The sequence below is a fragment of the Phaenicophaeus curvirostris genome, unplaced genomic scaffold (assembly GCF_032191515.1).
Source record: "Phaenicophaeus curvirostris isolate KB17595 unplaced genomic scaffold, BPBGC_Pcur_1.0 scaffold_115, whole genome shotgun sequence".
In the NCBI taxonomy this organism is placed as follows: Eukaryota; Metazoa; Chordata; class Aves; order Cuculiformes; family Cuculidae; genus Phaenicophaeus; species Phaenicophaeus curvirostris.
The window spans coordinates 255,936-268,054 of NW_027206736.1; the positions used below are offsets into that span (position 1 = coordinate 255,936).

Below are 12,119 nucleotides of genomic sequence, written 5' to 3' on the forward strand. Positions count from 1 at the left end.
GATGCTTCCTCACTGCCTGGCTTTGAGCACGCTGCTTCGCAAGGTCTGCTGGCTGCTCCAACCCTGCGTCACTTCATGTCTGTGTAACATAGGGGTGCTGGGACCTCTGTGAACCTCCTGAGGTTCAACAGGCCAAGGACCAGGTCCTACACCTGGGTCGGGGCAATCCATGGTTTCACTCTAGGCTGGGGAACAACGGGAATGGGAGCAGCCCTGGGGAGAAGGATTTGGGGGGCTGGAGGAGGAGAAACTCCCCGTGAGCTGGCAACGTGCACTCACAGCCCAGAAACCAACCGTGTCCTGGGCTGCATCCAAAGCCAGCAGGGAGAGAGGGAATTCTGCTGCTCTGCTCCACTCTGGTGAGACCCAGCCTGGATTCTGCGTCCAGCTCTGGAATCCCTAACATAAGAAGGAGATGGAGCTGTTGGGACAGGTCCAGAGGAGGCCACGGAGATGACATGAGGGCTGGAGAACCTCTGCTCTGAGGACAGGCTGGGGGAGATGGGGTTGTCCAGCCTGGAGAAGAGAAGGCTGTGGGGAGAACTTAGAGCTTCCAGTACAGAAAGGGGCTCCAGGAAGGTGGGGAGGGGCTTTTTAAAGGGAACTGGAGTGACAGGACAAGTGGAATGGCCTAGTTGAACCTCAAATATGTGACTTCCACCTGGGCCTGTGCTGGGATTTACTAGTCTGGAGAATGGAGCATTTTGATTCACCTCTCCATGGTGTTCCCAGTGCCATTCGGAGTGAGACCATGTGCTGTCCAGAAGTTCTCCGATGCCAGAGAGGAAGGAACTTGGCTGCAGGGAGCTCAGCATGGAGTTCGGGTTCCCCCAGTCTGGTGGGGAAGCCCTGGAGCCGAGCCCTTAGGAGACACCCGTGCTGATTCACCCTTTGTGGTTTGATTTCTAGGCCCTGTGGGGATGGCAGCAGCTGCTGCCGTGGCAACGGGTAAAAAACGGAAACGACCACATGTCTTTGAATCCAACCCGTCCATCCGCAAGAGGCAGCAGACACGTTTGCTACGGTAAGGACTCCTGCCTGCCCTCGCACCTCGATCTGCAGCCGCAATCCGGTCCCAGAGCCTTGCGTGGTGAGCCCGCACGCTGCCCTGAAGCTGCTTGGCTCGAGGGTGTTTGGGGCATCTTGTCTGGAACCCGAGAGCTGTGCTTTGGTTCGCAGAAATGGGTTAAGTTGCATCCTTGATGTGATACTGGGATCGCTGGGACTGGCATTACCCTTCCAGTGGGATCTGCTGTCCTGCTCGGCCCCCACCTGGGTCAAAAGTGAAAGCTGTCAGGTTGACACTGTCCTGCAAGGTGTTCACAGGGGCTTCAGAATAATAGAAATGCTTGATTAGAAAAGATCTTTGAGATTGAATCCAACCGTCCTGTCCACTCCTGAGCACCTCATCTGCCCGGCTTCTAAACCCCTCCTGGGATGGGGACTTCACCACCGGCCTGGGCAGCCTCGGCCAGGGCCTAAGGATCCTTTCCGTGGAGAGATTCTTCCTGATGTCCAATCTGAACCTCCCTTGGCAGAACTTGAGGCTATTTTCTCTCATCCCATCCCCTGTCCCTTGGGAGAAGAGACCAGCACCCACCTCTCCACAACCTCCTGTCAGGCAGTTGCAGACAGCAATGAGGTCTCCCCTCAGCCTCCTCTTCTCCAGGATAAACAGCCCCAGGGCCCTCGGACGCCTCTCAGAACCCTTGTTCTCCAGCCCCTTCCCCAGCTTCGTTCCCTTCTCCAGACACGCTCCAGCCCCTCAAGGTCCTTCTTGGAGCGAGGGGCCCAGAACTGAGCCCAGGAGTCGAGGGGCGGCCTCCCCAGCACCGAGTCCAGGGTCACAATCCCTGCCCTGCTCCTGCTGGCCACGCTGTTTCTGGAACAGTTCAGGGTGTCACTGGCATTCTTGGCCACCTGGGCCACTGCTGGATCATGTTCAGCCACTGTCGACAACACCCCCAGGTCCTTCTCCTCCAGGCAGCTTTCCAGCTGCTCTTCCCCATGTCTAGAGCTGCTCCGGGTTGTTGTGTCCAAGTGCAGGAACTGGCACTTGGCCTTGATGAACCTTATCCTGTTGGTCTCAGCCCATGGATCCAGCCTGGCCAGGTCCCTCTGCAGATCCTCCTGCCCTCCAGCCATGGATCCAGCCTGGCCGGGTCCTTCTTCAAAGCCTCCCCACCCTCCAGCAGATCGACCCTTCCACCCCGCTTAGTGTCATCTTAGCAGCTGCTGGCCTGAGTGTCTGGGGCTGCAGCCGTATCCCAGCTCTGCAGCAGCTCCAAGGACTTCTCTAGCCAACAAAAAAAGTCTTTTCTGCAGTGTGAAATGTGAACAAACCCAGTGTGTGCGTGGTTGAGCATCCTCTGCCAGCAGAGCCCGTGCAAGCTCCACGCTGGAGACCGACCCAACCTGTAGCGCCTGGTGCTGGGGTGAATGACTACGGGAGCCCAAACGCTTCCTTTGTTTATAGGAACTTGCTCTGCAGGCAGGAAACTTGCGCAGCCTTTCAGGTGTTGCCTTCCAGGTGCTCTGAGCCTGCCTGCCCACCTGGTGGCCACCTTGAAGCGCGCTGACAGAGCTGCTGCCCACGCCTGTGTGCAGGAAGCCTTCATAAACAGTGGCTGGCACAGTTTCCTAGGCTTTGGAACAAGGCAATTCCTGCTTTTTTAAACTGTTTTGGGTTTAATTGGATTCTCTCACAGGGGCTGCAGTATTTATCACCCCATTACCTGATGGCTTCCTCCTGTGTGCACATTAATGCATGGAAATAGGGATGAAGTTCTGTCTTTTCTCCTTCCCTTCTCCTTCCCCTCTCCTTCTCTTCTCCTTCTCCTATAAAGCTGGTGAGAAATTAAGTTGATTTCCTTGTATTCTGCTCACTTCTGAGTTCCATGACACCCTTTACATGTGGTCATACTGGAACAACATGGACCAGGGTTGGTGTTAAATACTGATCCCTGGGCATGAACTCCCTTCTTCTATAGCTTTGTTCTGGTTTTCCCTCCTCTCCCAACTCTGCTGCCCCAGCCCTGTTTATTGTGATGTCCCTAAAGAGCAAGTTCTTTTCTCTATTGAACTGTGAATGATGGATTTTGAAAGAAATTCCCATTTAAAGGAATTCTTTCTTTTCCCTTCACACGACTACTTTGTTTTCCAAGGCTCTGGCAGAATGCTTGGGCTTTTTGCACTCTGATCATTTTGAGATGTTTGTGCTTGGTTTTTACACCACTGTGAACTGGGTGGGAAGCTGCGGTTTCTGATTCTGGACTCTCCGCTGCTGGTGATGACAACGTGTCCGCTGCTGACAGCAGGTTCCGAAATGACCAGGGCTGCCAAACTGCCACCTTATGGAGTGCTCAGGCTGTCTGGGACAACCACTGCTTCTCTTGCTTTAGAGAATCATGGAATCGTTGAGGTTGGAAAAGCCCTTCAAGCTCACCCAGTCCAACCTCAACCCAACCTCACTGTACTGGACAAACCCTGTCCTGAAGTGCCATGGCCACATGTTTTTTAAACTCCTCCAGGGATGGGGACTCCACCACCACCCTGGGCAGCCTCTGTCAGGACCTGAGAATCTTGATGTCCAATCTAAACTTCCCCTGGCACAACTTGAGGCTGTTTTCTCTGTCCCATGCCTTGTTCTTGGGAGAAGAGCCTGACCCCCGCCTGGCTCCAACCTCCTTCCAGGCAGTTGCAGACAGTGATGAGGTCTCCCCTCAGCCTCCTCTTCTCCAGGATAAACACCCCCAGGGCCCTCAGACGCCTCTCAGAACCCTTGTTCTCCAGCCCCTTCCCCAGCTCCGTTCCCTTCTCCAGACGCGCTCCAGCCCCTCAAGGTCCTTCTTGGAGCGAGGGGCCCAGAACTGAGCCCAGGAGTCGAGGGGCGGCCTCCCCAGCACCGAGTCCAGGGGCACAATCCCTGCCCTGCTTCTGCTGGCCACGCTGTTTCTGGAACAGGCCAGGATGCCACTGGCCTTCTTGGCCACCTGGGCCGCTGCTAGCTTGTTTTCAGCTGCTTTCGACCAACACCCCAGGTCCTTCTCCTCCAGGCAGCTTTCCAGCGGCTCCTCCCCAGGCCTGGAGCTGCTCGGGGTTGTTGTGTCCCAAGGACAGGACCCGGCACTGCCAACGTTTCTGCCAAGTTCTCCTGCATTGCTTAGAAGTGAAGAAAAGGGGGAAAGTGTTTATGGAACATTCTCCTCCGGCAGAGGGAGCGCTCCGAAGGGACCTGCTGGTGTGCAGGTGTCTTTGTCCCTGCGCGTGCTGTGCCGAGCTGCTGCAGTGTTTCTGGTTCTTGCTGCTGTGTCACTGTCGGTCGAATGCTCTGGTTGGAGCAGGACTTTGGTTCTAGAGAATCACCATGTGCTCTTATGAAGCTGAGTGTAAAATAACCTCTGTTTGCAGCCCTCTCTTGTTGAAACATTCGAGTTCTCTGCCCTGTGAGTTCTGTCTCGCTCTCACTCAGGCAGTTAGGGAGCAGCCAGGCAGGCTCTTGCTGTCTCAGTGTTGCTACTCCGGTGGTTTCTCCTTTTACATTAATGCAAAATGGAAAGAAGGGAGAATAATGGATATTTGAGCTGCTGGGTGGCCGAGGGAGCACAGCCGGTCTGCGGGAGTGGAGGAAGCAGCCATGGATTGGCCTACCCGGCCAGCTGGGTCCGTTCCTCACCTGGTTTGTGAATGGGTTGCACTAAGAAAGGAGTTTACAATGCGAAGGGTTGTGTTTCCGCAGGGCTTTCAGCTGGCACTTGTTCACTGTTTCCTGCCTCTGTTGCAGGAAGCTCCGAGCCACCCTGGATGAGTACACGACCCGCGTGGGGCAGCAGGCCATCGTCCTCTGCATCTCGCCCTCCAAACCCAACCCCGTCTTCAAAGTTTTCGGCGCAGCACCCTTGGAGAACGTGGTAGGTACCTGTAGGAAGAGCTGTGACATGACCGCTCGCCATCTCGGTGGGTTTCCTCCTGCTCCAGGCAGCCTCACAGGCCCGGTTGGGTTTAAAACCCTGGAGACAGGAGCTCAGCTTGTGTGGACTTGAAGTCCTGTCTTCCCTGCATGGGTGAGTGCCTGGTGCATCTCACCAGGGCTGGATGTTCCAGCTTAGAAATCAGAGTGAGCAGGGAGTGATGAGGTGTTTGAGCTCAGCTCTGCTGTCAGTGTGTGCACCTTAGAATCATGGAGTCGTTTGGTTGGAAAAGACATTTGAGATGGAGTCTAACCATCCCAGTCCACTACTGAACCATCCCTGAGCACCTCGTCTGCCTGGCTTTTAAACCCCTCCAGGGATGGGGACTCCACCACTGCCCTGGGCAGCCTCTGCCAGCCCCCTGTTGCAGACCAGACAGTGGATGGAGCAGATCCTGACTGTGTTATCATATCTTGTTTCACAACTTTACTCTTAACTCCATAAACACTTCCGCTTGCCGGTGTTGCTTGATGTTTCATCAGCAGCTCTTCGATACAGCCACGTCCCTGGGGCCAGCGGTTATTTCTTCTCGCCAGCTGTGGCATTGTTTGTTCCTTCTGCTCTGCTGTGCCCTGGGGAAGGCAGCTGGCCCTGTGCCCTTGTCCTCGCCTCTTCTGGTGCTCCTTACCCTTGTTTACCTGAGCCTAACAATTCCCCACAGGTACGCAAATACAAGAGCATGATTCTGGAAGACCTGGAGTCCGCGCTAGCAGAGCACGCTCCTGCACCTCAGGAGGTTAACTCAGAGTTGCCACCCCTCACCATCGATGGCATCCCTGTCTCTGTGGACAAGATGACCCAGGTAAGCAACCAGCCGTGGCAGAACCAGAAAGAGAGAGGAATCTGGCATCTTGCAGTCACATCCTGTTATTCTGCACTGTAGCCAATCTCTGGGGTTGGATCTTTTCTTCCCCGTGGGACTGCAGCAGCTCAGGTGGTTGAAAGTGCTGCCTTGGTTTTGGTGTAGGGAACAGCAGAGATGCTGGTGAGGATCGGAGCTCAGACTGCAGGCAGTGTCCTCCTTTAGGCTTTTTTTGTCACCTCCCGTAAACTGTGAACAGGGAGGATGTTTGTTCTGCTCTTTGCAGTGGGTTTTAAGCTTTGATTTCAGGAACGTCACTTGTGCAGAACTCTCAGAATCGTAGAATCACAGAATGTCCTGCTGGGCAGCTTCCCAGCTGCTCTTCCCCAATCCTGGAGCTGCATGGAGCTGTTTTGTCCCCAGTGCAGGACCCGGCACTTGGCCTTGTTGAACCTCATCCTGTTACAAGCCTCTTATTTCATGTCCTCTCGCACTGCATGATGGTAAAACCAGGATCTCATTAGGAACAGGATCTCATTGGTCTCTTGGGCCGTGGTAACTCAAAACAGCTTTGTGAAGGTTTCTTCTGAGCTGTGGGCAGAGTCCCCACTCTTTGAGCCCTGCTTGGCCAACCATCACTGTCCCAGTGAGCCCAGCTGCTAACTGGTGCTGCTGTGGTGCGTGCAGGTTGGGGACCCAGTGCTGCGCTGCCTCGGTTTCCCCACATTGCATACAGGGATGGTTCTCTGAGAGTCCTGACTGTTGTTTTGAGATCCTTGTCCAGTTGTGGGCCTCTGGAGGATGGAGCCCTGGATTTAATGGACAGGACTTTGGGCTCCTGGGGGGGGTTTCCCCACCCCTGCAGGTCCTGGAGAATTCCCAGGGATTTGAGTGGGGTGCGTGGTGCTTCAAAGGTGAGTTGGTGGCTGAGAGCATCCAGCCTTTGCTGGACTTGGGGACGAACTTTAAACAGGAACAAAACACAGAGAAGCTGAACATGATGAGAACACCGTGCTGAATTCTTTTGCTGGAATCGCAGCTTGAAACACTTGGGTTTGAGAGCGCGGCTGAGAAATCTGCCTCCCACATCACTGTGACCTGTAAAGCCTGTAAAACCTTTGACGTGGCCCCCACAACGTCCTTCTCTCTAAACTGGAGAGATACAGATTTGGTGGGTGGAGTGGACTGTTCGGTGGATAAGAGATGGTTGCATCCAGAAGGCAGCGGTCAATGGATCAGTGTCCAGGTGGAGATCAGTGTTGAGTGGTGTTCTCGGGGGTTCGTACTGGGACCAGTGCTGTAGAATGTCTCCATCAATGGCATCGACAGCGAGATCGAGGCCACCCTCAGCACCCTCTTCTCTTCTCCAAAGTGACAGGGGACAGGACAAGGGGGAATGGCCTCAAGCCGCACCAGGGGAGGTTCAGACTGGATACCAGGAAAAAATTTTTCACAGAAAGGGTCATCGGGCAGTGGAACAGGCTGCCCAGGGAGGGGGTTGAGTCACCATCCCTGGAGTTGTTTAAAAGATGTGTAGAGAGGAGGTGCTCAGGGACACGGTTTAGTGGCAGATAGGAATGGTTGGACTTGGTGATCCAGGAGGTCTTTTCCAACCTGGTGATTCTATGAGTTTGCAGATGACACCAGATGAGTGGTGCAGGTGTCACACCGGAAGGATGGGATGGCATCAAGAGGGACTCGGACAGGCTGGAGAAATGGGGCTGTGAGAACCTCACGAGGTTCAACCAGGCCCAAGACAAGGTCCTACACCTGTGTCAGGGCAGGGGGTGGGACTGGATGGGCTTTGAGGTCCCTTCCAACTCAAAGCATTCCATGGTTCTATTCAATTGCCATTGTTTTTGTATAGGAAACCTGGTTCCTGGAGGTGCCAATGTGGTTCTTGATATTTGGTAACAATAAATGAGCTTTCTCAGCCACGTGGCACAAAGCCCCATGGAAAACCCAAGTCTTTGTGGGTCCAAATTGGGCAGCACAAGAGCTGCGTCACAGGGAGTGGAAAAACCTCTTCATCCAGGAGCTCTGGGCATCAGCAGAGGTGGGCGAGGCGGCAGCTTCTCAACCAGGAGATGACAATAACTTGCCTTTTAATTGCTCTGCTTCCCTGGGGGCCCTGAGGGAAATGAAGCCTCTTCTGCCCAGAGCAGAAATGCTTCCATGATCTTGGAATGGAGAGCATCGCCAGGATGCCCTGCGTTGTGGTGGGCTCTGACCCTGCCTCTGTCACATGAGAAATCCCACTGCTCTTGGGGTGGTGGCTGCAGTGGTGCTGTCAGAGCCCAGTTTGCCCTGAAACTTGTTCTCAGTTGATGTGGTCGAGGAGTAGGGTTGGGCAATGCCGAGGTCGGTGCCTCAGTCGCCTCTCACTGAGGTTGTGAAATTCACCTTACGCTTTTCTGAGCAGGTGATTTGGCCTCTAATCTGCCTTCTTTTAAACTTAATATCATGGGATCATGGAATCCTGGAATGGTTTGAGGTAGAAGGGACCTCAAAGAACATCCAGTTCCACCCCCTGCCAAGGGCAGGGACACCTCCCACGGAATCAGGGGCTCCAAGCTCCATCCAACCTGGCCTTGGACACCTCCAGGGATTTGCAGCTGCCTGGTCATACAGCCCGCATCCTGCCTGCCTTCCAGCAGGAACACGCCGTCACATCCAGCACTTGGATCTCTGTACCCTGCTAGGAGGTTGTGATCCCGAGAGGGATGTGGTGATCTTGAGAGGGATGTGTTGAGAGGGACGTGGTGATCTTGAGAGGGATGTGGTGACCCCAAGAGGGATGTGGTGATCCCAACAGGTGAGCCCTTTGTACCAGAGATCATCTGAGCCCTTCCCAGAGCCAAGAACCGTGCAGACCCATGTGTGCTACTCTGTTTTCAGAGGGGGTTGGTTTTGGGGTGGGTTTTGGCTGCTCTGTTTACAGAGCTGACTCTGTTTTCATCGACAGTGTCAGCAGAGCCGTGGCTCCCATGGAGGAAGCGGCTGCACAGGTTCCTCCCAACCGCATCCCAAGGGACTTGGGGTCTTTGTCTCGGTGCCTCCGTCAGAGCCCTGTGAGCTGCCCGGCTGAGCTCTCATTATGGCACTAATTAGAGAAGGTTGTGCCGCTGCTGATTGTCTCCCTGGCGGATTAAAGCAAACCCTCCTTAACAAGTGCCTGGAGTAGCTTGAGACACCGAACTCCCTAGGACCAGTAATTAATCCATCTGGTAACAAGGGCCCTGGTTGCAGGGAGCAGCTCTGGGAAGCAGCTTTTAACTGGTTTTGCACCAGGCGATGCCATCGCCTGGTTTATTCGAGCACACGGGGCCTTGACAGGGGGACCTTGTCAGGGTGACCACGTCACGGACAGGCTTGGGCAAAGGGCACCACCAGGGTTTGTGCCTCTGTATGATTCAGGGTCTGCTGCGGTTCAGGTGTCTATAGAGTGGAGGACCTGAACTGCCACAGCTTCTCTGAGGGGGGTGATGGGTTTAGGGTGTGCAGCACATGCACTCTTCATGGACCCACGAGCAGATCAGGTTTTTATTGCCTTTGAAGTCCTGAGCAAAGTAGTAAATCACCTGTATGAAGAAGTTCCTGGAAAGATGCCTGTCAGAGAAGGACCTGGGGGTGTTGGTCGACAGCAGCTGAATGCAAGCCAGCAGTGGCCCAGGTTGTCAAGGGAGCCAATGGCATCTTGACTTGTATCAGAAAGAGCGTGGCCAGCAGGAGCAGGGCAGGGATTGTGCCCCTGGACTCGGTGCTGGGGAGGCCGCCCCTCGACTCCTGGGCTCAGTTCAGGGCCCCTCACTCCAAGAAGGACCTTGAGGGGCTTGAGTGCGTCTGGAGAAGGGAACGGAGCTGGGGAAGGGGCTGGAGAACAAGTGGCTTGATCCTATGGGAGGTGTCACTGCCCACAGCAGGGGTTGGAACTGGATGATCTTGAAGGCCCCTTCCAACCCAACCCATTCAATTCCATGACTCTACCATCACAAGCTCAACTTGCTGTTAAAGCTGTGAAGGGATGCAGGGAGATGTTCTTAGATGCAGCCATTTAGCTTTCGGTTAACGTGGTCTTCTCTGACACTGGCGGCCGTGAGCTCTGCTCATCCCACTCTGTCCCTGCAGCTGATCCAGCCTTTTCCCGAGACTCCAGGCAGTTCCTGGTACAAAAAACAAAGGGGTCGTAAGTCCCTGGGTGAGTTTGATGTTCACTTTGGTAACTCTAAGGATGTGACTTGCTCTCAGATACGTACCTGCTCGATTTGCTTTCCCAGCCCCTTTCCAGGGTATCATCTCCTGCTGGAAAGGCGATCACTGGCTGAGCAGTTCTTGTGGATGCCAAGAAGTAAAATCAGGGTGAAGAGTGAAAAAATAGATTGAGAAAATCAGTCCGGTGTGCATTGTGTTCTGCGGGGCTGGGGTGTGTGTGGGTGCGACTGTGTTCTGCACTCGAGCCGCTCGCTGGAGCTCCATCCTCTTTGCACAGAGTTCATCAGCTCTCGTCTGCGTCGCTGTTGCTGGGGGAGCTTTGGCTGGGGGCTTTCTCTGTGTTATTCTTTATTCCTTTCCCTTTTGGGTTCGCAGCTCTCTTCGTGGTGGTGTTTGAACCATGGGCTGTGTTCATACAGCGTTTGGGCCTTGTTGGTGTCATCACTGACTTGATTTTGTTTCTGCTTTTCCACATGTGACTGAGCTGTTCTCAGCCGAGTCCTGGGAGAGGACGACGAAGTGTTTGTCCACCTTCCTGAGACACTGAGGCCTCTTCCAGCTGATGGTTGCAACAGGCTAGAAATTAAAAGCAATAACTCTGTACACTGCACCCCAAAGCTACCAGAGATGTGAGTTCCTGAAAAGCTCTCAACCCTTTTTGTTCCAGGCCCAGCTGCGAGCTTTCATCCCCGAGATGCTGAAGTATTCCACAGGTCGTGGGAAACCAGGCTGGGGCAAAGAGAGCTGCAAGCCGGTCTGGTGGCCCGAGGACATCCCGTGGGCCAACGTTCGCAGTGACGTCCGCACGGAAGAGCAGAAGCAGCGGGTGCGTATTTCGTGTCTGTCTGAGCACAGGGCTTGCAAATGGTTTTCGTGGGAATAGATTTCCCCTCGAGAGGCAGAAGTAACCACGACATGGGCCTCTCCTTGAATTCATGTCAAATGTTTGCCAAGAATATCCTGGGCTGCATCCAAACAGCGTGGCCAGCAGAGCAAGGGAGGGGTTCTCCCCCTCTATTCCTTTCTTGCGAGACACCAACATAAGGAAAACCTGTAACTGTTGGAACGGGTCCAGAGGAGGCCACAGGGATGATACAAGGGCTGGAGCCCCCCTGCTCTGAGGACAGGCTGGGAGTTGGGGTTGTTCAGTCTGGAGAAGACTGCGGGGAGACCTTAGAGCAGCTTCCGATATGGAACGGGGCTCCAGGAAAGCTTTTTCCAAGGGTCTGGAGTGACAGGACGAGGAGGAATGGCTTTAAATTGGAACGGGGAAGATTTAGATTGAACATAAGGAAGAAATGGCAGGGGGTGGGACTGGGCTTTGAGGTCCCTTCTGACCCAAACCGTTCCGTCGTTCTGTTGGGGGCCTTTGTTTGTTTGGCAGTGCGTTGAAAAACAACCAGCAAAGACAGCCCTGCACATCCCAGCAGCAGCAGCCCCGCAGTGGTCCAGAAGGTTTCTGTTTGCCAACTCTCCACTCTTTTGTTCCGCTGGCAGGTGTCGTGGACCCAAGCGCTGCGAACCATCGTGAAGAACTGCTACAAGCAGCACGGGCGCGAAGACCTGCTCTATGCCTTCGAGGATCAGCAGACACAGCAGCAGACCACGACCACACACAGTATAGCGCACCTGGTGCCCTCGCAGACGGTGGTACAGACCTTCAGCAACCCCGACGGCACCGTCTCCCTCATCCAGGTGAGTGGAACCTGCTGGCTTTGCTGCTTCCAGCACAGCAGACTCAGGATTGAGTTGCCTGCGTCAGGGAGGTGCTTTAGAACAAACTCCTTTTAGTAACTTGACTGTGTCTTTATTGGTATCGTAGCCTGCGGGCTCGTTAACCGAACACTTCCACCAGAGAAGCAGCCTTGTCAACCCTCTTCCCTGCTCCCATCCCTTGTTCTCCTGTTCTGGCCGCACATAGGTTTCCACAGCTCTTTGGTCAAGGGATCCAGGGCTCTGACCCGAGTTTAAAGAACCTGTTTACGAGCAAATACAGTTCATGTATTTAGTCAAACTAACCTGATCGCCTTCTATGACAAAGTGACTCGGCTGCTGGATGAGGGAAAGGCTGTGGATGGATCTTCCTGGACTTCAGTAAAGCCTTTGACACAGTTTCTCCCAGCATTCTGCTTCAA

General features: G+C 54.3%; 1 protein-coding gene across 2 annotated transcripts in view; it reads left to right on the plus strand.

Annotated features, from left to right (window-relative positions):
* NRF1 (nuclear respiratory factor 1) overlaps positions 1-12,119 on the plus strand; it is a 53,226-nt gene that overhangs the window by 9,511 nt on the left and 31,596 nt on the right. For both annotated transcript variants that reach the window (XM_069882304.1, XM_069882305.1), the window contains exons 3-7: positions 910-1,024; positions 4,784-4,910; positions 5,632-5,772; positions 10,652-10,810; positions 11,482-11,679. In XM_069882304.1, the coding sequence (XP_069738405.1) occupies positions 910-1,024; positions 4,784-4,910; positions 5,632-5,772; positions 10,652-10,810; positions 11,482-11,679 (740 nt within the window). The remainder of the gene's footprint in view (positions 1-909; positions 1,025-4,783; positions 4,911-5,631; positions 5,773-10,651; positions 10,811-11,481; positions 11,680-12,119) is intronic.